Source organism: Alexandromys fortis, unplaced genomic scaffold, assembly GCF_014885135.2.
Source record: "Alexandromys fortis isolate MF-2015 unplaced genomic scaffold, M_Fortis_MF-2015_v1.1 scaffold_18, whole genome shotgun sequence".
NCBI classification, from domain to species: Eukaryota; Metazoa; Chordata; class Mammalia; order Rodentia; family Cricetidae; genus Alexandromys; species Alexandromys fortis.
The window spans coordinates 342,781-367,236 of NW_026067897.1; the positions used below are offsets into that span (position 1 = coordinate 342,781).

General features: G+C 38.6%; 1 protein-coding gene across 1 annotated transcript in view; it reads right to left on the reverse strand.

Moving 5' to 3' along the window:
- The window catches only part of Cngb3 (cyclic nucleotide gated channel subunit beta 3), a 129,925-nt gene that overhangs the window by 16,301 nt on the left and 89,168 nt on the right, over positions 1 to 24,456 (reverse strand). Inside the window, exons 14-15 of the mRNA XM_050165855.1 lie at positions 13,469 to 13,552; positions 7,264 to 7,382 (exon numbers count right to left, since the gene is read on the reverse strand). Coding sequence (XP_050021812.1) covers positions 7,264 to 7,382; positions 13,469 to 13,552 — 203 coding nt within the window. The remainder of the gene's footprint in view (positions 1 to 7,263; positions 7,383 to 13,468; positions 13,553 to 24,456) is intronic.

Sequence of the window (24,456 nt, forward strand, 5' to 3'; positions counted from 1 at the left end):
GGGGGGGTAGGGTTGTGGATGCAAGCTGGGTGGGATAGAAAGAGAGAGGAAGTATCGGGCAGAGTAGCCCCTGAGGATGACCAGGAAGTGTAGGAGGGGTGTCTGAGTTCCCTGTCCCGGGCTGCTGCCGCGGTCAGCAAATGTTTTTATTTTTATAATTCTTCTCTGTGAATGGTAGTGCATACCTGTAATCTTAGCATGCAGAAGGCAGTGGCAGATGGATCTCTGTGAGTTTGAGGTCAACCAGGCTAACAAATAGAATCCCATGCCAACCAGGGCTACATAGTGAGACCTGGTTGTTGTGGAATATTAACTGAAGACGTGTTACATTTGTTTATTCTGTGGAACAGTTGATTAATAATGCAAAGATGTTTTGCATTCTTTTATGTCGTATTTGTTTAACTCTGTGTTACTTTGCCTGTCTAAACCACCCGATGACTTAATAAAGAACTGGATGGACAATAGCTAGGCAGGAGAAAGAACAGGTGGGGATGACAGGCAGAGAGAATAAATAGAAGGGAAGTCTGGGGAGAGAAAAGATGGAGCAAAGGAGGAGGTCAGGGACCAGTCACCCAAATACACAGCAAACCACAGTAAAAAGTAAAGAAAGGTATATAGGATAGAGAAAGATAAGAGCCCAGAGATAAATGGTAGATGGAATATTTTAAGTTGAGAAAAGCTGGCTAGAAACAAGTCAAGCTAAGGTCGGACATTTATAAGCAAAACCAAGTCTCTCCATGTATTTATTTGGGAGCTGGGTGGCAGGCTCTTGCAAAGAGAAAAGAGTAAAAACAAAACAAACAAACAAAATACAACCTGTATTAGTAAATAGATATTTTTTATGATTACCATTAAATATTTGCTTTTCACACTTATTTAGTATACCTACATATCCTTGGTCATGTAAAAAAAAAGAGACACAGGCTAAGAGTCATGAGTGAAAGAAGTTTAAGAAGCCTTGGCATGTATATTATGCATATGTAAGTGTGTACAAGTATTATTTTTTTCAGAAAAAGCTGTAATATACGTAGTCTGTAATCATTTACTGATTTCAACTTTGCATCAGTGTGGGTCACACATGAAGTCACAAAGTACAATGTTGTTGGGGTCCTCTGAATTGGTGCCGTGCACTGTACAGCTCTCTCTAGCAGAATCACTATATTTAGGAACACAGGGGACAATAGACTATAAAAGAGTAGGTGCTGAATGTAGAAACATGAGAAAAGCAAGGGGAGCACAAGTGACAGCAAACTTATGGGCCAAACATGGATGAATAGTAGGACAAACTACATGCCGTTTCTACTAGACCATGGCAGCCTGTGCCGGGTCTGTGCAAACTAGAGAAATGTAGTATTTCTGGAAACATGTAGTATTGTGGTCACAAATATTAGGTAGAAGAATGCCTTTTTTTAAAAACAAAGTAAAATCACAGAGGTATAACTTTAGTACTTCCCAGGGCAGAGAACATAGTTGGAACAGTCATAAGTGGCTGCTCTGGTACTTCCATTTGGAGGGGGTGATGAAGAAATAAATGCACCAATAAACATCTTGCTACAAAGAAAAATGGTTCAAAAAGTGAATAAAGTTTGACAAGAAAATATAGGAAGGAGACCTAGAAGGTTCCTACAGTGGGGAATGCGGGAAGACCCCAAACAAGCTGAGATGTAAAGAAGGAGGGTGGTGGAGGAGGTGGGTGGGAAAAGTATGCAGGCAGAAGTAAGGGCCTCTGCAAAACAGCCTGTCCCTGTAGCTGGACAGAGTGCACAGTCAAGGAACTAGAAGAGATTAGCAGGATGTTTGGATTTAGCATGTAACCAGAAGTAGACAGGCAGACAAGGCTAGATGTTGTATGACTTTGTAAGCCAGAATAAGACCTCTGTACATATTCTTAAGAATAGCACGTGTATTTGGGCGTGATCAGGTCAGTGTTTCCCATAATCATTCAACTGGAGATTAGAAGCTGGGTTCTGGGGAATGTGGTAGCAGGTGTCTGGTCAGATGTGGAGGTGACTCGGACTAACATTTCTAATCCACACTGAAACATATGAACCCATCAAGACTGGACCTGACAGATGCTGCCCCAATATGTAGCTATGACATCCTTCACTCTTAGAAGGCCTGCAAACCAGCTCCCAATTAAATCACACATGGAGTATTATTCTTTCTTATAAATGCCCAGTCTTAGCTTGGCTTATTTCTAGCCAGCTTTTCTTAAATTATCCCATCTGCCATTTGCCTTTGGGCTTTTATCTTTCTTACTTCTGTATATCTTATTTTCACTCTTACTCCATGGCTGACTGTGTGGCTGGGTGATTGGCTCCTGATGCTCTCGTCTCCTCCTCTCACTCCCAGATCTCTCTTGCTCCTCTCTCCTTCTGCTCCCAGGTTTCTCCTATTTATTCTCTCTGCCTGCCACCCCTGCCTATCCTTTCTCCTGCCTTGCTATTGGCCGTTCAGCTCTTTATTAGACCATCAGGTGTTTTAGACAGGCAAAGTAGCACAGCTTCACAGAGTTAAACAAATGCAACATAAAAGAACGCAACACATCTTTGCATCATTAAATGTTCCATGGCATTAACAAATGCAACACATCATAAAACAATATTCCACAGCAGGGCATAAACCTCTCTCTGTCTGTTTCCCTCCCTCACTGTACCATATATTTGCTTACTATAATGGTGCCAAGCTGCCCAGGGCCGTGGGATGTGGCTTCTCTGTCCACTCAGAGAAAACTTCTCTGAGCTGGCATGTCTTGAAGAATTTTCTGAACTAAAATTCCCTCCTTTCACATGACTCTAGCTTGTATCAACTGGGCATAAAACTGGCCAGGACAGGGACTCCTTTAGGTAATGTAGGATGATCTCATTTTTTAAATTGAAATTTTGACAGAGTCTTTCCATTATATAGCCCTGGCTGTCCAGGCACTCGTTCTGTAGACCAGGCCTTGAATTCCAAGATCCTCCTGCCTCTGCCTCTGGAGTGCTAGGATTAAAGGCATGTGCCACCACCACCTGGCAAATCTTTCTCTTGTGTATTTCTGTGGAACATTAGGATCCAAATACCAGGGTCTGAAGATAGAACTTTCACTACTCTTCAAAAGAATATGGAAACAATTATGTGTATGATTGATCAGCGCTGCAGTCCCTAATGTGGGCTAGAGAAAGGATTTGTCACCTGATTGTTATAGTGAAGTATAAGGGTGGTCTGCATAAGGTATGTCCATGTGCTAGGTGTCAAAAATCTGTGGAAAAGGTATATTTGAGGATATCCTTGAGATGAAGAGCTTGCTGGCCATGGTATCATACTACTTTAATTAGAGAAACCCTGTCTTGAAACACCAAAAGAAAAATAAAATTAAGAAGCAGCTTGAAGTTTTCAGATTATTGGAGTTGTGTCTTTGAAGGGATTGTGGGAGTTTAACCCTTTCTCTCTCTCCCTCTTCCTCCTCCCTTCTTCTTTTCATTTCTCTCTCTTTCTTTTGACCTCAGCCATGAAGTAAACAGTGTTGCATTATCATATGGTCCTGATATGCTGTATTGTCTCAACATGAGCTAATAATGACAGCATTAATTGATGGTGGGGCAGAACTCTGAACCCATGAGCCCAAGCAAACCTTTTCTTGTTACAAGGTAATTACCTCTGGTATTGTTACAGTGAAGAATTAGTTAATACACAAACTAGCCTCAAAAGCTTGCCAGATCTGAAAGACATGCTGGGCCCGGGTGGCATTTGTATTCTATAGCCTCCTGTGAATACTTGGATAGTTTAACTTTAACATTTAATTTATGGTTGGAGATGTCACTATTCTTAATATAGTTAGGATGTAAATAAAAACTATTATTGACTGTATAGATACATATAGATGATGGTAAAGTAGAGGTGGATAATTTCTAGTTCTTACATTTTAATAGTCAAGTCTCTTGAAAATTCTGTCTAAACAAATTAACTATAAATTAGTAGTAATCGTTGTAGTATAATGAATGAAATACCATGGAAACAAAGAGCAAGGAGTTATGGGCTATTTGGGGTGTTGATTAGACTCATGCGAATCAGTTCTTGAAGTGTAAGTGGGAATCTTCCAGGGGATGCTATTGTAACATGAGAGATGCCCATCTGCTCATCATTACTCCCAACCCAAACTTTTAAGCCCTTGCGATGGAAACTTTCACTTACTGAGGCCCTTGAGGGAAGCAGTAGTTTTTTACTTCTGGGTCTTTCTAGGGAGCTTTCTGGAATCATGAGATCAACACAAAACTATAAATTCAAACATTTCAAGAAAATTGGGATAATAACAGATACAGATGGCAGATGGGTTGAATACAGACACTCAAAAGAAATCCCACACTAGCTCAGAATTGAGTATAATAGAGGGTTATTTATTTAGGGGTAGACTCACAGATTACAGTCCTCTGCATGTAACTTAAAGGCTACTGGCTATAGGAATTCCTACAGCAACGGGTTGTGGGTTGTGGTTAAATCCATGTGGTAAATAAGACTTGACACTGCACACACTTGTGAGGGTAAGAATGGAGTCAGAATAGGCAGCCTGTGCCCTTGTTTTTTTTGTTTGTTTTTAGCATAGGGTGTTAGTACTTTCTGGATGTTAATTGGGAATGTGGTTTGGGTTTTCTGTATGACGGGCTATAAATTTATATTTTAGCAGTGCACTTTTGCATTAATATATAATGGCCTTGAAATCTCTGAACCCCTTTCTTTCTTAGCTTTTCCTAAGAAAAAAGAAGTGTGTAAAAAAAACTATGTGACAGTGCTAGATTTAGCTCATTTTAACAAAGGTCACAGCATTTCTGAGTAGTAAACATTAACAAGATCTTTCCAGTGTCTGGATGCTTGGCAGACGTGCCTCCATCTGGAATACATGACTGGAGTCTAGATGGGGGACAGACGTGGGCCTATATAGCACATGAGCATCTGGGAAAGGCAGACAGATCCTTTATTTTTCTTCAGCCACAGCCACAAAGTGAATTGAGGCAAAGACTTCCTCTTTGCTTGAATCTAGGAGACTCCTGCAGGCTTAGAAGGGGCTTGCCTTACTGTTTCAATTTGGCTTTTGAAACCCAAATGACTAAGAGGGACTTGCGATGCTGCAGTCAGGAACACAGGCTTATTTTAGGGCTAACCCAGCAACACCTGGATTCTATTCCTAGGCTATTTCCTCCTGTGACGATAATATCAGCAATTAATGTACTTGCACTTTAAGCTTTACTTTTCAGGGAATACAGCCCTTGGGAAGGCCAGCTAATTAATTTCTGTAATGTTTCAGATTAGTTTTATTGTATATTTTATGACCTTGAAGATAACTGATTATTAAATCACAGAAATATTAATTACTCTTGAAAGCACTTCCTGTAAGGGAGCGATGGAAACCGGCCTTACAGGCCTTAGACAGTCTAACAAGTTTTTCTCCCACTACTCCAGGGCAGGTCAACAATGTGCCCATCTATTTGTTAAGAAAGAGGAAAACATTCAGAAACAAGGTAATATTACTAACAGAAAAGTAATATGCTTCAATGTTCTAAGGAAAACGTATGTTTATATGAAGTTACCTGAAATTGTCTGTAGTTGGACGGATCAAATGCCTTCTGGGATATGATGACATCATTTGGACACTTAGCCATGAGGACTTGGGTTAAAGTGTTACCTTTGTCACTCATGGCTGCTCTTGTTCTGGTCAAGATACTTGGTAATTTGCAGTAACAATTTTCTCATGTAAAATAATTAATAACTATTGTTAGTGTGTTACTTTTTGCCTTAAGCATCAGCTTTTCAGCTCCGGACACTGCTATCTTTTACTGGAATCTCTGCCGCTCAGGTGCAATTGTTTTCTCCCATTGCGTTCTCACCTGTCTCTGTCTCCGTTCCACAAATCTGTTGGAATTGTCTTTTAAAATCATACCAGTTGTGCAATTCTTTTGCCTAAAACTCTTTATTAACATCCATTCATGTTGAGACTACTACACTTACATCCATACCACTCTGAATATCTTTGATCTTGTCTAATATTGGAAATTAAGTGTGCTCAAGCCTGGTTAGAACTCGGATATGAGAATAAAACATAAATTTCTTACCATGGTCTAAAAGTCTTTCAATAGCCCAGCCGTTGTTCAACTTTTGGTCTCATCTTGCCAAGATGTCTTTCCTTGTTCACTATTTACTTGCTATGATGATTTACCTGTCCATAGGCCGAATGAGTTTGTTCTATGTTTAGGCTTTTGCCTATTTCTAAGTGGTTCCATATTTATTTACTGCATTAAAGTTTAGGGCAAATATTTTACATTGAGTGTTCATCCTCAACTACTCGATTTACAGTAGCTTCTCTTTTCAGTTTCTTACACTCTAGTACAATAAATAATACCACATTATAGTGTGAATTTGCCCTATTAGTTAATTATGTAACTTTTGTCAGTTTCTTCTCACCTTAATGAAGGGCAGCAATTTATGTATTCTTAGCATGTATTCCCTGAGTTTTGAGTGATACTTCACAATCTAGCATGTGCTAACCACTTAGTGAATAAATTTTTGGATGAATAATGAATAAATTTAAATTCAATAATGCATGGAAGTGTTAGCTCACATTGTGTCTAAGTTTGCTGTTTATATTCTTTCTCTTGGGACCTTCTGTATTCATTCTGTTCTATTCTATGCTTATATTCTCCTGGCCATTAAGAAATAATGATAACAATAGCTAATACTTATTTACTAAAAATTAAATGAGAGACTCAAAATATTTTACAAGTTTTCTAACCTCTATGATATACATTATTGTAATTCTAATTATTAAGATGAAGGAACTGAAGAAGAGTAGGGTCAAATAAGAAACAAAGTCAGCAGGTGAATAAACTGGGTTTTACAGTGAGGCAGCCTGGCCCCACATTCATGATCATATTACTAACCTGCTCAAATCCCCTTTGTTGACCTAACAAAAGTTTCCTCACAGTTACAAGACTCTCCTACTCTTTGTTCATTTACTTGTGTGCATGTAAATCCAACATCGGTTGAGCATCATTTACAAGCCAGGCACTGACCTAGGTTCTAGTACTGAAGAACATGACCTACTCTTTTGTCTGTTCTTTTGAGAGAAGGAATAAAAAGTAAAAGAAACATGAACATCCTTAATTGTCCTATACTTTCGGCAGAACATCAGACTTTTGATAAATGAGTAGACATTTGGATATTTTATAACCTAAGGTTGTCCTTTTATGACAAATAATGGGCTTAGAGACTTACAAGGTGACTCTCAGATACCTGATTTCTCCAAACACTGCTGCGGCTTTCAGAGTAACCATAACTTGAGCACCATCAGGGCCTCCAAGAACTTGGACTTCTCCATGCTTGATGATGTACATTTCCTTACCAATTTCTCCCTAAAGGCCATATTAAAAAAAGAAAATTTTAATTATTTTATTTTTTAACTGTTATAACCCAAATAAAAACATTAAGATCTTAGAGAGGAGCAAATACAAATAAAGGAAACAAGGAATATCATGTGAAGGTATTTATTTTAAGATCTGGAGTAATTTGAAACGTTGGAAGACATTACTTTTCATCATGTGAGTCCTGCAAACCATCACAAGGCATGAGAAGATACACTGGTCACTGTATTATCTCAGGATGGGCATGGGCAGAAAATGTATCATATTGATTGATGTACTGATCATATTGGTGGTTGAAATCTGCTGCTTTTGGGCTCCATTGCTCAGCCCTAAAGAAGATGTTTTATGTAACATAGGAGCCTGAATTTCAGCCATTCAAAGTCAGTCCTGTCTTCTGTCTGTACCGCTGAGGTGTGATTCAGGAAACAGGAGACCTTGAAGCTCTTGTTCCACATGGAAAGACTGTCAGCGCAGTTGTTTTCACTGAGTTCTTGTAATAACCAACAATTTACCTCTTACAGTGTGTTCATGGTTATCGATCAATGGTGCTATTTTGTACCTCTGAGGCAGTATGGATATTCGAATATGAATAGAATACCGAAGTTCACAAGACCAAATACATAGCTATTTTAAACATTTAATGTAAATACAACGATTTTTTATATGTCCCTACCATCTAAATTAGAATATGAGCCACCGGTTTTCATGTAGTTATAAATCCAATCCTGTTTACAATCCCTATGTAAACAGCTGGGAAGATGGCTCAGGCGAATAAACGCTTTTCATGAAAGCATAAAGACAGGTTCAGATTCCCAACACTTACATAGAAGCCAGGCAAGAATGATGACCTGGCTATAATCCCAGTGCTCAGCAAACAGAGACAGGAGGTTCCCTGGCTACCTGGCTACCTAGACAAGATGAGCTGGTTAGTTCCAAGTTTAATAATAAACTTTTTACTTAAGTAAGTAAATGTACAAGAATGTAGGATGACCTTTAGGGTAAACCTTTGGTGTCCACACCCATATACATACATGTAGGCTCACCTGAAAACATGAAACTGTTTCTAAAGTTCCAAAGACCTAGGGTATTTTCCTAAAAATCAAATGCTTTACCATTATCATGTTGGAATATACAATTATGAAATTTCACCTCTTCATTCATATCTGAAAAAACAAAATTCTTATCCTAAACATATATTTACATGAAATATAGGTTGAAGCAGAAGTTGCAATATATATGGATTTTATTATAGTTATTTATATAATTTCAATGTCAATAATAATTTGCCTTTGTGTAGTACTTTGAAAATTTATCAAAATAGGGGGCTGAAGAGATGGCTCAGCAGTTAATTCTTAGCACCCACATCAGGAGGCTCACAACTGCCTTAGCTCCAGCTTCCGGGGATCTAGTGTCCTTTTTGGATCTCCTGAAACACCTGCATATATTGAAGCATGATTTATAAAAACTCAGGGAGAGAAATTGGTGTTCAACCTCAGTCCGAAACAACAACCCTGCCTCCAGGAATTTCAGAATGAGACTGTGAGTGAGAGCTGTCTCCTCCCATTTTATAATCCTCTCTAGTGATGGGATTAAAGGCATGCACTGCCTGATTTCTATGGCAAACTAATGTTACTACTGGGATTAAAGGTATGTGTTACCATTCCCTGGTCTGTAAGGCTAACCAGTTTTACTCTCTGATCTTCAAGCAAGCTTTATTTATTAAAATACAAATGACATGCCACTGCAGCATATACTCATACAGAAATGTAGACATGCACATAAATAAAAATAATCCTTAAAAATCATCAAGATAATGGATATTTGCATATCTTCTTGTTTTAAACCATATATTCATTCCCTCAGAGCACACTGCTTTTTATCTGGAAAATATTTTGTACTTCATTTAATTCTTGTAAAAATTCCAGTGAGAGGTGTCTCTTATTTCCTCTTTTTTGAAAATTGGAAATAGAGGTTATATAAGCTAAGAGTTTCAAGCAAAAACTACAAGGCTGACCAGTGACAGCATTAAAACTGATAACACCTATATCACCTGACAAACATACAGATATACTGTATCTTACAATGAGTACAGTACCAAGACTGATGTTTTAATAACCAATGGAATAATATGAACAATTTAAAAGGAAAGTAAGTCACTTGAAAATTAGTGTCCTTTTACTCTAGGAAGGATCCCTAGGCCAGGGTCCTATTCCTGTTATTATTATTTTTTGTATGAAGTAATTTCAAAGAGTTGGAATGATGTTTCAAAGGCAGTTATTACAACTGACTGGAAGTACAAGTACATAATGGGTACTTAAATATAGTTCAGAACTTCTAATTATTTCTTAATGATCATTTTGATAATTTCCCAAGGAGATCAGGCATAATCAGCGAGCCTAAACTTCCACTACCTCTTGCATATTTCTGGGTTAATTTAAGCTTTTCTGCAGGCTTAATTAGCATTCAGATGAAGTAGACATCACCTCATGAGAACAGAGGCTGACAGCATGCTCAAAGCAAGATCGACCCTAACTTTAGACTGTTTCTTGTGCTAATTTGGAGAAAGTGTTGAAAGGCAAGCACTTCAGGTAGAGCAAGGTAACTCTCAGTGAGAGTGTATGCCAGAAAAATTAGAATTCTTGTTCTGGAGGCTATTCTCAAAGCTAGTGGGGAGCATCACAGCACTCGGGGCACCTCATCAGAAGAGTGGTTCCTTTACCATTAACACCATGAAGAGCTCCTTTGGAGGTAAAACTCCCAAAACTCTACTGCAGAAATACTGGATGAGAACCTTTGGAAGTCCCACAAGTCTAAGCCTTGAAAAGCTCGCTGGTTATTTTCTGATGGTAGCACAGCACCCCTAGAAGACTCCCATGTAGTCTTGAAGGCCCACAGACTTTCTCAAATATCGGACCGGAACCCTGCCATTGCTTCAGTTATTTAGGTAACCTCTAGTTGAGCGTGACTGTTTTCCTTTCCTCTTTTCTGCAAGTCCTTGTGGAAATAGTAAAAACATATCAAATTGAATTCAGCTACTTAAACTTTGATCAAGTAATAGCTTTTGTTCTCTGTCAATATTTAGAATCAGGCAAATCTTCATTTAGAAAAAAAAACCAAACCTAAAAATTAAATCAAAGCCAACAAGAGTCACTTGTATTCTTCTGCCTCCTTTCCCTCCACTTTTGTCTTTCCTTTCCTCACAGGTATGCATGCACTCACTTGTTTTTATTATTGGATGAATTTGATATAATGATAAAATTAGAAAGCTGCATCCCTTCACCTCACACTTCTTTAAGCAAATTTGCATTGTTACCAGGTACAAGTGCTAAAGTTTCTACTCCTTTCTCAATATCCAGCCCCTTCAGGCCCTGGAACAACTTGAATCTGTTTTAATGCACTCAGTCTATGTCATTCCTGTGTGCCACTGCCCCCAAAGAAACTCTTAATTAGCCTTGTTTCTTTCTTTTGTTTTCTTCCTCTCTCCCATTTTAATGAGCTTGATTTCATTTCACTTACAATCACTCTGTATTCTACCTGGATGAGTTTATATGAGTTGTATATGCTTGTGCCAGAATCTCTTCTTCCTTTCTGTTATCGCTGACAGTTCCTTCTCAGCCACCCTTTCTCATTCCTCTTCTTTGATCTCCTTGGTAATATCGGTGCCTTCACAGTCACAGCCTCAGCCTTCTTCCTCATGCCATGTCTTGACCTCTTAAAGCCAGCTTTCATTATATTCCGGTTGCCAAACATTCACCTTTGATTTCATCTTCTTTCAGCTGATTGATTCCACCTATAAGCTGGTGTCTGCATCTGATGTATTTGAAATATTTCACACCCCATTTGATTTTGTCTTTTCCCACTATTCTAGTCCCTTATTTGCTTCCATTACTTGAATATGACAGGCTCTGTCTTGCCTCTCAGATCATTGCTGCAACTTCTCATAAAAAATATTAGCCCATCGATTTCCTTTTTCTTTTCTTTTTTTTTTTTTAACTAAAGGACTATTTATCTTTAGGCTTTACAAAGGTCACAGCTGACAAACTGACAACTTCTCTCTACCCACTTCCAATATAAATAAGCGCCTTCAGTATTCTGCCTTCTAACAACTTCTGTTTCTCTTTATATAAGCACACTTTACAGTTTTGCATTAAATTAATTTAATTTTTTGTTTCCTTTCTCTTCCTTCAAGTCAATCTTTCTAATGGTCATATTTTGGAACTAGTTGGAAATTTTTTAGACTAATATGGGGGACTCATCAGGACCAGCTGAATGTTTATGTGTGGAACTGACTCCTTAGTTCATATGATGCTGACATACTGTGATTTGAACACCTTAGTCTAGACTGTAAACCTCTGAAGGACTTTGGTTGTTTTTTGCTCATTACCCATTATAACACCTGTCCCAGAATATTAAAAACTGTTTATTGCAGCTGGGAAGTGGTGGCATACACTTTAATCCCGGCACTTGGGAGGCAGAGACAGGTGGATTTGTGGGTTTGTAGTCAGCCTGGTCTACAGAGTGAATTCCAGGACAGCCATGGCTACATAGAGAAACCCTGTTTCAATAAACAAATAAATAAACAAAACAATAACAACAACCTTCCTCAAACACAAACAGATAAACAAGACAATGACAACCTTCCCCCAAACAAATAAAAACAACTGGCTTACTGTTTGTGGAATACATAATTTAAATGGCTTTAATACGTCTTACTGTAGTTCTCTACATTCTTCCTGCAGCCACAAATCCCTTCCTCCCTTCCCTGGCCCAGCCAGTTCTTTTCCATACGTAACTGGATTCACTTAAGTTTATTTCCCAAGACTTATTACAGGCTTCTTCTTCAGAAGTCTTCCAGCAGCTGCCCTTGCTTTTGTCCTATAACCTGGTATTTATTCTACACTATTTTGGAATGGAGTAAGTGCTTTTCATCTACACTTACTTGTGAATTCTCCAAGGCCTGAGGTCATGTCCAATTTTTTGTATTGTTCACTTTCTTTTATTTTTATATCTTATTTGTTTTTAAAATTTTATACAAGTATATATATAACATGTTGAACATATATATCACACTATACCTCTCTACCTTCCCTTTCTTTTGTATCTCCTATTAGTCTCCTTTGTCCTCCTACACATTTTACTTCCTACTTTAATTTTACATGTACACATACTTTTATGTTCTATTTTAGATTTTGATTGTTCGCTTCATCATTGAGTTAGTTTCTTTAGATACAAAATTCAGGATCTCATTGTCTCTTGTTTTTGGAAAAGAACTTGCTCTATAAATGAGGATGTCTTAGAACTGATGACTCAGAACTCCCTGTGTCACTCCTATTGACTCAGACCTTGTGATACTCTTGCCTCATCCTTTCCTGAGTGCTGTGATTATAGACATGTTCTTAATTATTTTTTAAGATATTGATCAGAGACTGGTGTGGTGATGTACACCTGTTAATTCCAATGCTTGAGAGGCAGAGATAGGCAGCTCTCTATGAGTTGCAGGGTAGACTGGCCTATATAGTGGATTCCAGGCTAGCCAGGGCAACATAATGAGACCCATCAATTTGTGTAAAAAGACAGACACAATATACGAACAGTTATTATTTCTTCATGATAGAATTTCATGATTGTGGTTTATATTTTCTATTTAAGAAATAATAGACATATGATACTTTTTTAGTCATAAAATTCACAATAAAGTTTTAAAAATGGCATTGATTATCTACTAATTGTGTGAAATAGCAGATAGCTTGCCGATGATGCAGGAAAAGGAAAAGCACCTATCACTTTTATAGTTTGTCCTTCATTTAAAATGTTCAAATTTGATGGCATATTGTTTCTGATATTTTACATTTATACAAATATCTTTTCAAACTACCTACATGTCTATCCAATGACATATACAATGGAATCTATATTATTTTGTTCTATTTTGAACTCCAAGAATTAAATGTATTGTTTAGTGCTTTATAATATGGAAGTCACTATGGATAGATTTTTACTTCAAATACATTATTGACCTATGTCCAAATTCCTCTAATGTCTTATTAACTGTGCACTTGAAAATAGTATGCACTTACCTTTTTATACACAAAGTCACCAGGTAAATAAATAGTGGATTTCAATCTTAGGAGTAGCTCATAAATCATCTGTGTGTCACAGCCCTATATAAGGAGAACAATAATTTTACAGACATGGCCAAAAGCAAACATCCTAAGTTATTGTAAAAATAAACTGTAAATAGTTAATAGTCATCCATCTTCTTCTCCAATGTTAACTTACAATATATATGGACTTGCCTTTATCTAAACTCTATAGAGAAAAGATACCAATATCAAGAGATTATAACAATAAAGAAATATTACCTTAACTCACAGCATTTGCTAAACAGCTTTCTTTTGTAAAACAACATTACTAAAAATTTTTGATATTATTTAACTCTTTAAACTTATGTATATGTCTTTCTTCTCCAACATAATGATCTTCTTAAAGATGGGAAGATACTTATGAAAGCAGTATCTGCCACACTTAAAGTATTGGTCGGAACAAGGGAGCCTCCAAAAGACTAACCAAAGCCCTTAACATATATGTGACAGTTGTATAGCTTGGTATATTTGTGGGACTCATAACAATGGGAGAAGGACTGTCCCTAATGCTTTGACTGGCTCTTGGGAACCTATTCCTCACACTGGGTTGCCTTGCCCAGTCTAAATACAAGGGAGAGAGCTTAAACTTTCAGAAACTTGGTATGCTATACTTTGTTGATACCGTGGGATGACTGCCCATTTCATAACAGAAACAGAGGAGCAATGGATTGAGACTGGGGATAGAAGCGAAGAGGAAGGGAATGGGAGGAGCAGAGGGAGGGAAAACTGGTCTGAAAGCAAAATAAATAAATTTTTAAAAGTAAAGTTTTGTTTGGGACTGTCTGGTTCACATAGCTGCCTTTTAGTGACCTCTTGCTTATTGGCTGACTATAGAGACAATCTACTTGTCTCACTGAACTAAACTCTATACGCTCTATGGAGTGTGACATTTTCTTTTATTGAAGATAGATTCTTAGATTTTTTTGCCATACAATATATTCTGACTGTAGTTCCACCCCACCATCCCCCCCCCAGGAGCTCTCCATTTCTTCTCCCCTCCAGATCCACTCCTGTCTCTCATTAGAAAAGGACAAGCTTCTTAGAGATAACAAAATACAGTAAATTAAAAAAAAAAAAAACTATCACATCGAAGTTGGACACAGCAACCCAAAAGGAGAAAAAGAATTCTAAGAACAGGCACAAGAATCAGAGACCACTTGTTCTCACAGTCAGGAGTCCACCAAAAATACTAAGCTAATAGTTATAATATATATGCAGAGAACCTGTTGCAGACTCCTGACGGCCATGTACTTGCTGTTTGAGTCTCTGTGAGCTCATATGTGTCTTGCTTAGCTGATTAAGAGATCCTGTTCTCCTGGTGTTTTCCATCTCTCTTGGCTCTTAGAATCTTTCCAGTCCCTCCATTTGATTCCTTGAACTCTGAGGGGAGGGATTTTATTTAGACCTCCTCTATTTTACACTCTTGATCCACATAATATCTGGCTGGAGGTCTCTAGATCTGTTCCCCTCTGCTGCTGGAAGAAGCCTCTTTTATGATAAATGGATAAGAGACTGATCTATGAATATAGCAGAATATCTTTAGGAATTGTTTTATTGATTTTTTTTCTTTTTTGTCCAGTTTTGTTTGGTTTTACCCTACGTCTCTGAGGTATCTAGTCTCTGATTCTTGTTACCCAAGCAGTGTTAGGTATGGGCTTCTTCTTATGGAGTAGGCTGTAAGTAAAATTGGACATTGGTTGGCTATTCCCACAAGTTTTGTGCCAACATTGCCCTAGTATATTTTGGAGGGAGGACAGGTTGTAGGTCAAAGGTTTTGTGGCTGGGTTGGTGTCCACAATTCTCCTTCAGTAACCTATATAATGCCTCCCCCTACCAAAGAGATTAGAACCTTGGTATGAAGGCTCCATTTATGTACTAGCTCAACCATTCCACGTTCAATGAGTTGTGTGGGTGTTGTCCTTTGCAACGGGACCCACTGTCAGTTTGCAGAGAGCAACCCTCTATCTTAGCGTCAGCCTGGATTGTTTGTGAATTTCCGTAAGACCCCTTTGGCCAACAACTCAACTGAATACTTGACTACAAGAGGTGACCGGGTGACACTTTGTATCCCTCATTATATCACCTTCACAAATTGCATGGAGTTTCCACTGCACTAGGTTTCCATGCCACCCTCCAAATGTCCCCAATTCCAGTCACCTCTCCCTGTATTCTATCTCTCCAAGCCATCTCCTCCCCACACCAGCTTGATCCCTCACACTTCAATCCCCACCATCCCCAGTCTACATATAAAAATCTATTCTATTTCACCTTCCCAAGGAGATCCATAAGCTCCCCCCCCCGGCCCCTCCTCTTTACCTAACCTCTCTGCATCTAAAGATTTTGGTTGGTTATAACTTACTTAATGCTTAATTCCGCTTATAAGTGAACACATACCATTTGTCTTTCTGTGTCTGGGTTACTTCACTTAGAATGAACTTTTTGAGTACCATCCGTTTGGCTGTGATGTCATATTTTTAACAGCTGAATAATACACCATTGCATAAATGTACATGTTTTTTTAAATTTATTCTTCTATTGAGGGTCATCTAGGTCATTTAGTTTCTGGCTATTATGAATAAAGCTACAGTGAGCATGGTTGAACAAGTGTCCTTGTGGCAGCATGGAGAGAACTTTGTGTATATGTGCAAGAGTGGTATATCTGGGTCATGAGGCAAACCATTCATTAGTCAGCTGTCTTTCATTACCAGTGACTAACTGCATACATTCCTCTATTTTCAACTGCAGATTGAAAAAAACTGCTATCCACAGTTTCAACAATTCTGTTGAAATAATAAGTACATACATAATATATTAAAGATATTTACATTTACTTCTTCAGGTGTCAAAACAGCCATCTGACAGTTTGTTCATCCTTGTTTTTACTTATTGATAACTTCAATTTAGAGACCAAAGTGTTTCCAATCTTGAAAGGGCCATCACTGAAACCCCAGGACAGTTTCAATGGACAGAGGACAGAAGGACCAGGGGGATGCTTCCCGTGGCCTCAAAAATCACAAAGCTTGTTTTCTTAAAGCAGGATTTTTCTTCTGTGTAGTTCATGGCACTGTTTACTTATTTAATGCCTTACAATTTCCATTTGTCTTGCAGTGGATTTATGTATGGGCTTATTTCAGTGCATTATTGAACAGTAAATTGGGTAAGGCCTCTCTCTCTAAGGCAAACATTCAGTGGAACTGACAGTAAATATCACAGAAGGTTCTTCTGCCATCTACTGAACCCAAGTTTGGAAATGGAATCTGACTGCACTGCGGAGGAATGTCATCATGTCCTACTTTGCTTTCTATTGCTCTGATAAAAACTGCTAGCAAAAGCAAGGTAGGGAGGAAAGAGTTTGTTTGGCTTACATGTTCTAATCACAGTTCATCACTGAGGGAAGCCAGGTCAGGAGCTCAAGTAGAGCAGGAACCAGAGGCAGAAAATGAAGTAGAGATCATGGAGGACTATTGCTTCTTGACTTACTCTTCAAGGCTTGCTTTCTTATGCCACCCAGGACCACCTGCCTAGGTGTCTTAGTCACTGTTCTATTACTGTGAAGAGATACAATGACCAAGTTACTTTTCTAAGAGATGTTATTTAATTGAGACACCTGCTGACAGTTTGAGAGATTTAGTCCATTATCATCATAGTGAGAAGCATGGCAGCTCACACACAGGAATGGTGCTGGAGAAGTAGCTGAGAGTTACATCCTAATGCCCTAGCCAAGAGAGAGAAAATGGGCCTGGGATGGACATTTGAGACCTCAAAGTCCATTCCTCGTGATACACTTCCTCCGATAGGCCACACCTCCTAATCCTTTCAAATAGTGCTGCTCCCTAATACTAAGCTTTCAAATATATGAGCCTATGGGGACCATTCTTATTCAAACCGCCATACCAGGGGTGCCACTGCACCGAGTAGGCTGAACTCCCTCACATCAATCATTAGATAAGAAAATCTCCCATAGATTTTCCTACATGCCCATCTAATGGAGGCATTTGTTCATTGAGGTTCCCTCTTCTCAGATGACTCTAGCTTGTGCCAATTTGACAAAAACCTAACAAATACATGTGGTAACTTTATTTTTAAACCTTATTCTTTGGTCAGGACAAGAAAAGGCTGATGTAGACCCTGGATGGCTGACATTTTATACTCCATGTAACTCGGGGGATGGGTGTAGGCATCCCAACTTTCCCTGAAGCTTCTTTCAGACCCCTTGATCATCTCTTTGAATTTTTTGTCATGCCATGCAAATAAAAGCTCCTAGGTTTCCTTGTAGTACCTCCAGAAAGCAGTGAATATTCGGGGATCATGAACGATGCTGCTATGTCAGTCACCCTAATACAGAGCCTTTAGATTTGATATCCCATTTTTGTGATTCCACAAGATTTCCAGCATGGCTGCACTGGTTAAACAGGGCAAACAATGCCTACTGGGCAGAGTCCAAGACTACCTGCACCTTTTCTCCATTGACCTGGCCACTGGTGATGAGCAGGTATAGGATGTGGGTCCGATATGCCATTTTTCATGGGAAAAAGCAGAGGAACTGAACTAACCAGAACTAACCTGCCTGCTAGATAGCCATGTGCTCACACTCAAACCCCAGAGAGACATTTCTCTCAGGGATATCAGCAAACCAATTCCAGCAGTGTGTGGAATCTGAGTCACAGATTGAAAGTGCACAGATTAACACCAAACACGCATAACTTTTTTTCTTTTCTACAATATTGTGAGGAGAGAATGCTGATGAAACATTAACATGATGGTTGTATTAATATTAACAATTATATTAAAGTTTACTGCTTTGTTTGTCTTTTTTAACTCTTCCAACTCCCCTGTGGGGCTAAGAGTCAATTTTGTGTTTTAGGCAAAGGCTAGGAAGCTGAGGAGGCCTCTTTGCTCCCTCTTGTGTCACCCACCCAGCAGGCATTACCTCCTGAGCACTCTAAGGTCAATGGGTCTGGACTATTTGCTCTCTTCTCACCAGACCTTGGGACATGCTAGACACAGAATGAACAAGGGCTGATGTGTGAAATAAAACTGGTGGAAATGATTTTGTTTTAGACAATGAGAAATTCAGTGCTTCCTAAAAACTGTGTTAAATATAAGTGTTAAGATTCTGGAGATGTAAACTGAGGTGTGGGAGATCCCATATTTATTCAAAGTATAACCTAACTGTTGTGTATCAGTTCCAGGAAACTCATTTTTAACATCTACAAATATGGAACATAATTTATGGAAGCTGATAAAACTTATCTATAGAATCCCTACATTTTTAGTTCTATGGGGCTCATTCTTTTCTGTTTCTAGGCACCCACACCCTTTTGTGTGTTTTCTTTGAGATGGACCTTAAAATATTAATCAGTGATTTCTAATTAACTCTGAATTTAAATGACTCCTAAGAACAAGCAATGATCTCTAGGGCTTTTACCAGCTTGGTTTTGCTTACTGTAAAGAGAAATGTGTTGTTTTATCTTACACTTCATTCCCATGGAAAAAAGAAAGGTGAGTCACAAGTTCACAGTTTATCAATACTGAATCTTAAATCCTATCAGATCTAGTCATACACTCAGTGTTTGCAAACACTAATAATAGCTTTCTCCAGCAGCTTCCTTTAAGAACTCTGAATAATTCAATAATTCTAAGAATATAGGTACACACTTTTCCAGGAACTTTACATGTTCCAAGTGAGAAGTGAAGCTAACTCATCCTTCTAGGATCAGGCAGGGTCATGGCAAGAACTCAACTTTACTAGTCTGAATATTCCACTGAGAGTCTGTCAGTTTTGTTTCTCAGCAACAGTAATAATAATACTTTCCTAAATGTCAAACACTGATATGGATTATATGTTTGAAATTAGCTGATCATCACAACACACACACACACACACTCACACATCATCTTATATTTATTTAGAATCTCCTCACCCTAGGGCACCCTAAAGAGCAGACAATATGAGTCAGCTACAGGAGGTGCCCCCTACTTCTGGGCTTCTGCCTTAGGTACCAGGATGTGAAGGACTGGAATTTGTTTAATATAAGAGCTTACTGTTTAAAGGCTTTGAGTAAAGTCTAGAAACAGCACCTCATGACTGACAGTCCTGCTGTAAAACCGAGGTTGGTGACAATGGTACATGGGTTTCCTGTAGCAGCCCAATTTCAGGCCCTGGTGAGGCGATGCATGATGGGATGTCTGAATAGGCCGCCACTGCTGGGATCTGAGTGTGGAGGCATCACTTTGCCTTTCCCATTCTATTCTGGGTGTGACTGTCACTCACACGCAAATGATTCCTCCTGATATTTCCTACTGAGGAAGCCACAGATTTCCCAGAGGCCGTTAGTCATAAGTGAATCACAGGTCACGGTAAAGTACTCTGTTCAGAATGGGATCTACAGCTTTTCCAGAGTAGCAAATGTCAGACATTTTATGTTTTCTTTGATTGGCAGGCAATAGACATTCATGTTTCAAGTTTAGTGTTTCAAGGTCTCCCAGTTTCCTTCTGTGGGGAGATGGGGCTCTTATTTTTTATTTTTATTTTATTATTTATTTTTTTAAGGTATGTGATTTTAATCCTAGTCACTAGGTGGCATGGCGGGACTTTTTATTAAATTTCCTTCCATTTCTGATAGTTTAGTGGCCAAAGCAAAGTGTGATTTCCCTTGCTTAATTTAATAAAAATATATACATTTAAAAATCAAAATAGGGATTAAAATTCATCACGAAAGAGGGACTATTACCCAATATAATGGAAATGAATAGCTCTTGATAAGCTTAATAATCATGCTTGGGCCTGAAATAAAGAATCTTCAAGGGTCCATTTTAACGGGAAAAATAATGTAACAATTCATCATCAAGCTATTTCAAAACCAGTAGCACCATGTCAAAGTAACAAACCTCACTGACTAACCTGGATTAATGAATCAAAGTTTTAGAAACTTTGGTAAGATTTTTTTTTTCTACCTGCTTTAAGAGGAAAAGAGTGCAGAGCATTTTGGGTATCTATCTATCTATCTATCTATCTATCTATCTATCTATCATCTATCTATCTATCATCTATCTATCTATCTATCTATCTATCTATCTATCTATCTATCTATCTATTATTTATCTATCTATCATCTATCTATCTATCCAACTAGCTAGCTATTATCTATCTATCTATCTATCTATCTATCTATCTACCCATTATCTATCTATCTATCTATCTATCTATCATCTATCATCTATCTATTTTTGAGATAGAATCTTGTGTATTCTGGGTCACCCTCAAACTCACTCTGGAGCTGAGGCAAGCTTTGAACTCCCCCAATCCTTCTGCCTTTACCTTCCAACTGCTGGGATTCCAGGTGTGTACTGACCAATAGAAAAGTACAAGTGAGTTTGTCTCTGATTGATACGCTAAGGCCAAGTATGAGAATTGGTGAGGAGGGATCACTTTAATGCTCTCTCTTTCATGACGCTTCTCCTAAATCCTTACTGTTGCAGTTAAATATGAAAGGCATTTAAAGGCTCACATATTAAAAATGGATCCCTAGATGATAGTATCCCAGAGAAATGGAAGTTGCTGGACCCTTGAGGATTTAGGGCCTAACAAAAGGAAATTAGACAATTTAGAATGTGTCCTTGAAGGGAATTTGGGACCCAAGCCCTGACTCTTCTCTGACTCTTCCTCTCTCTGCTTTCTAGCCACCATGAGCTGATCAACCCTCCCTCCCAAGTGCTCCCACCCCAACATGAGTGACAGTTCATGAAAGTGGAGCACACTGCATAGCCTTCAGGCATGTGGAGACATTGGAGGGTGTTCTTCCAAGCAGTTTGGTGAGTCTCTGTCTAGGCCACTCAGCTTGTCTGAGTTCCTTCAGAGTTGCACAGCTTAACAGTCCTCTCTGCTTCTATAAGCTTGAGGAATGAGGGGCCTAGAGCATCTGGTCAATTTAGAAGAATTCTTGAAGCTTTTCAGTTTTTACTTTGTGAGTATTAAGAAACCTCATTTAGGTCACCCTGGGCCTTAAACAGTTACCCTGAATGATCCAAGGTTTCATCTCCATTTAGAATATCTTGGGTCTTAATGATCCTCCTTCTAAGATGACATGGTTTATTTTGGAGGAAATTGCTGCATAATACTGCAGTCTGTTTCTATTTGTCCTAAAAGTACAGCTCAAGAGAAACAATCCCATGGATTTCTGTGAGTATGAGGCCAGCCTGGTCTATATATTGAGTTCCAGACCAGAAGGGTTATATAGTGGGAGGCTAGCCCAACAACAACAACAAACCAATAGCAACAGCAGCAACATCAACAACCCAACAGCAGCAGCAGCAGCAGCACCACCACCACCACCACTACCACCATCACCACCACCACCACCATTACCATCAACACTAACACCACCACTACCACTACCACCATCACCACCACCATCTCCTCCTCCACCACCACCACCACAACAACCCCACTCTTATCCAGAATTTAATCATGCTACTTAGGGTAGCAATAGGTGAGTTGTTACATAGAGTCAACTATATCAACTCTGAGTTGCCTTCCTCCCTACTCCAACAGTTAACTGCTTAAACACTATAGGAGAGAAGTCTCACAGCTGTTCTCTGTCAGAAACTGTGCTGTGTACTATAGACATTCCTGTTTGATATCTGCATCCCTACTTTCCTTCTAGAAGCAATTGCTGACCAATCCCTGATCTCACAGATGAAAAATATTCAAATTCAGTGTCACTCATAAAACTTATTATTCATGAGTTGATATGTTAGACTTAAAGTAGTTTAAGTAATCAACAAAACCTATGTAGGTAAAAATTTAGGAAACCTTATCTATAACTGTGATTCAAACAGAGTTTGAAGTCAGTACTGGTCTAAAAAGAATTCTTAAAGAACTAATGTTCTTTTTAACACTAGTGTTCTTTTCAATTTGATTTGTAAGTTCTCAATTTTACTTTCATCCTTGTTGCTGCTAATTTTGGCTTGTTCATTGATTGTTTAAAAATGTTTAATTTAAAAATTTACAATCAGCACAATTAAGATTATTCTTTTTTGTTTTGTGCCATCTGGCAACTTAAATATCATCTAGATATTAGGTGGAAATCTAGATCCGACCATGGTCAAGAGTCCTTGGATACTGTCCTGCTTCCACTATCATACAGAGCCAGTCATGATTGGCCCAGGCTTTGAAGTAACTCTGCCTAGCAATCTCACCACACAGTTCTGTTCTTTCATCTTCTGGCCAGAGGTAGTGATTATGGATTTCAAGGCATGTGCTTCAGCATGGATTACATTTTCTTTTCAGTTTTTGTTGAAATTCGGTGTTTACACTGGTACCATAATTAAAAGACATCAATATATGGGTAGAACTAAATTATTGTTCTAACTTGAACCTCTCCCAGGAACACAAGATTAGGAAATCAGTTACATGACATTTCCACGTGGGAGTTTATCACTCCAAAGTAACAGATCTTAGTCTGTGCACTCATAGTCAGGAGACATGTTGTTATTTCCTCTAAATTCCAACAGTCAATCTCTTAGAGAAGGAAATACTCATAAGAAGGTAATGAAACTTATGGGGATCACAGAAGTTGTAAGAGCCAGGAAGCTCAGAAAGACCTGTCTGCAAGGGTCTATAAACAGTGAGCAGTTAATAGAGAAGAGGGGCTGCTTGGAAGTTGAGCAGGAAACTTCAGAGATTCAGATTTTGTGAGTCATCCCTGATGCTAGGGTGAGCTTTCCTGTCATGCAGCTGCCTTTGAGTGACCCACGCTTCTTCAGGTAACTCCTTAACTATGATTCTGCAAGAAAATCCTACAAACCCACTGTTTTCTTAAGCTATACTGGGGCAGAATTATTTTGTCTGTCACCATTTCCCTGTCTGGAGTGAATAAACATTCACACTAGGAAAAGACATATAGCAAGAAGACAGGCTTCTTATGACTCAGACACTAGCCCAAGGCTATATGTCTTAATATTGGAATTGAATTTCCGCATGAATTTTGATGATGGCATCATCATTCAAACCATATTAAAATTTGTTTACTTTTATTAATGCAGATTTTAAGCTGACAAGTGCTATATTACAAGACTTTTCCTTAAAGAAAAAAAAAGCTAAGTCTAAAACATTAGTAATAGTTACATGAGAAGGCCAATGCAGAGCTGATCTGGGACCTCGATTCATCTTGCATTGCTAAGGCACATTCATAAGCGGAAGGTGATGCACGTGTTAGCAAAGACAGAACAGTGAAGTTTAATTAAATTTAAATTTATGCAAGAAGAGTCTGAAGAACTTGTCTGAAGAACTCCTCTTCCTTGACACTAATTAGAACAGAGAGGCTTCTAAAGAGCAAGTTGTCTGTTGAACAGGGACCCATTGAAGGCGTAAGTCACGAACAAGGCAACACCAGTTTGGAGTTATGATTAATAGGGTGTTATTTATTTAAAGGGGAAAAAACTTACAGATCACAATCCCAGACAACAGCCATCTGCGCAACCAGGAAGGGAGTCTCGTCTCCAGCGGAGCAGTAAGAGAAGAGAGCGAGCAGAGGAAATAGCCGCTTTTTTAAAGGGAGTGAGACCACGCCCCAATGGGCTGGTATCACAGCAGCTATTGGTTGGAGGGGCGGAAAGACCTCCCGCAACACCTCCCCCTTTTATTTAAGTAAGAGAGTTCTAAACCTACTATGAAATTATATACAATAAGTACAAATATCCTATTCTAACTAGCTTAGGTCTTGTATAATAAATAACTTGGCCAAGTCGTGAGAAAAAGGTAACTACATTTATATAGTCTTCAACCCCATCAAAGATCTGAGAAGGGAAATAATGTTAACTGGGTAATTAGGAAGTTCAGTAAAACAACTTCCAAAACATGCAACAAATCACAGAGACAACTAGCTACCTGGGCAATCACCCAAAGTCATGTTTGCAGC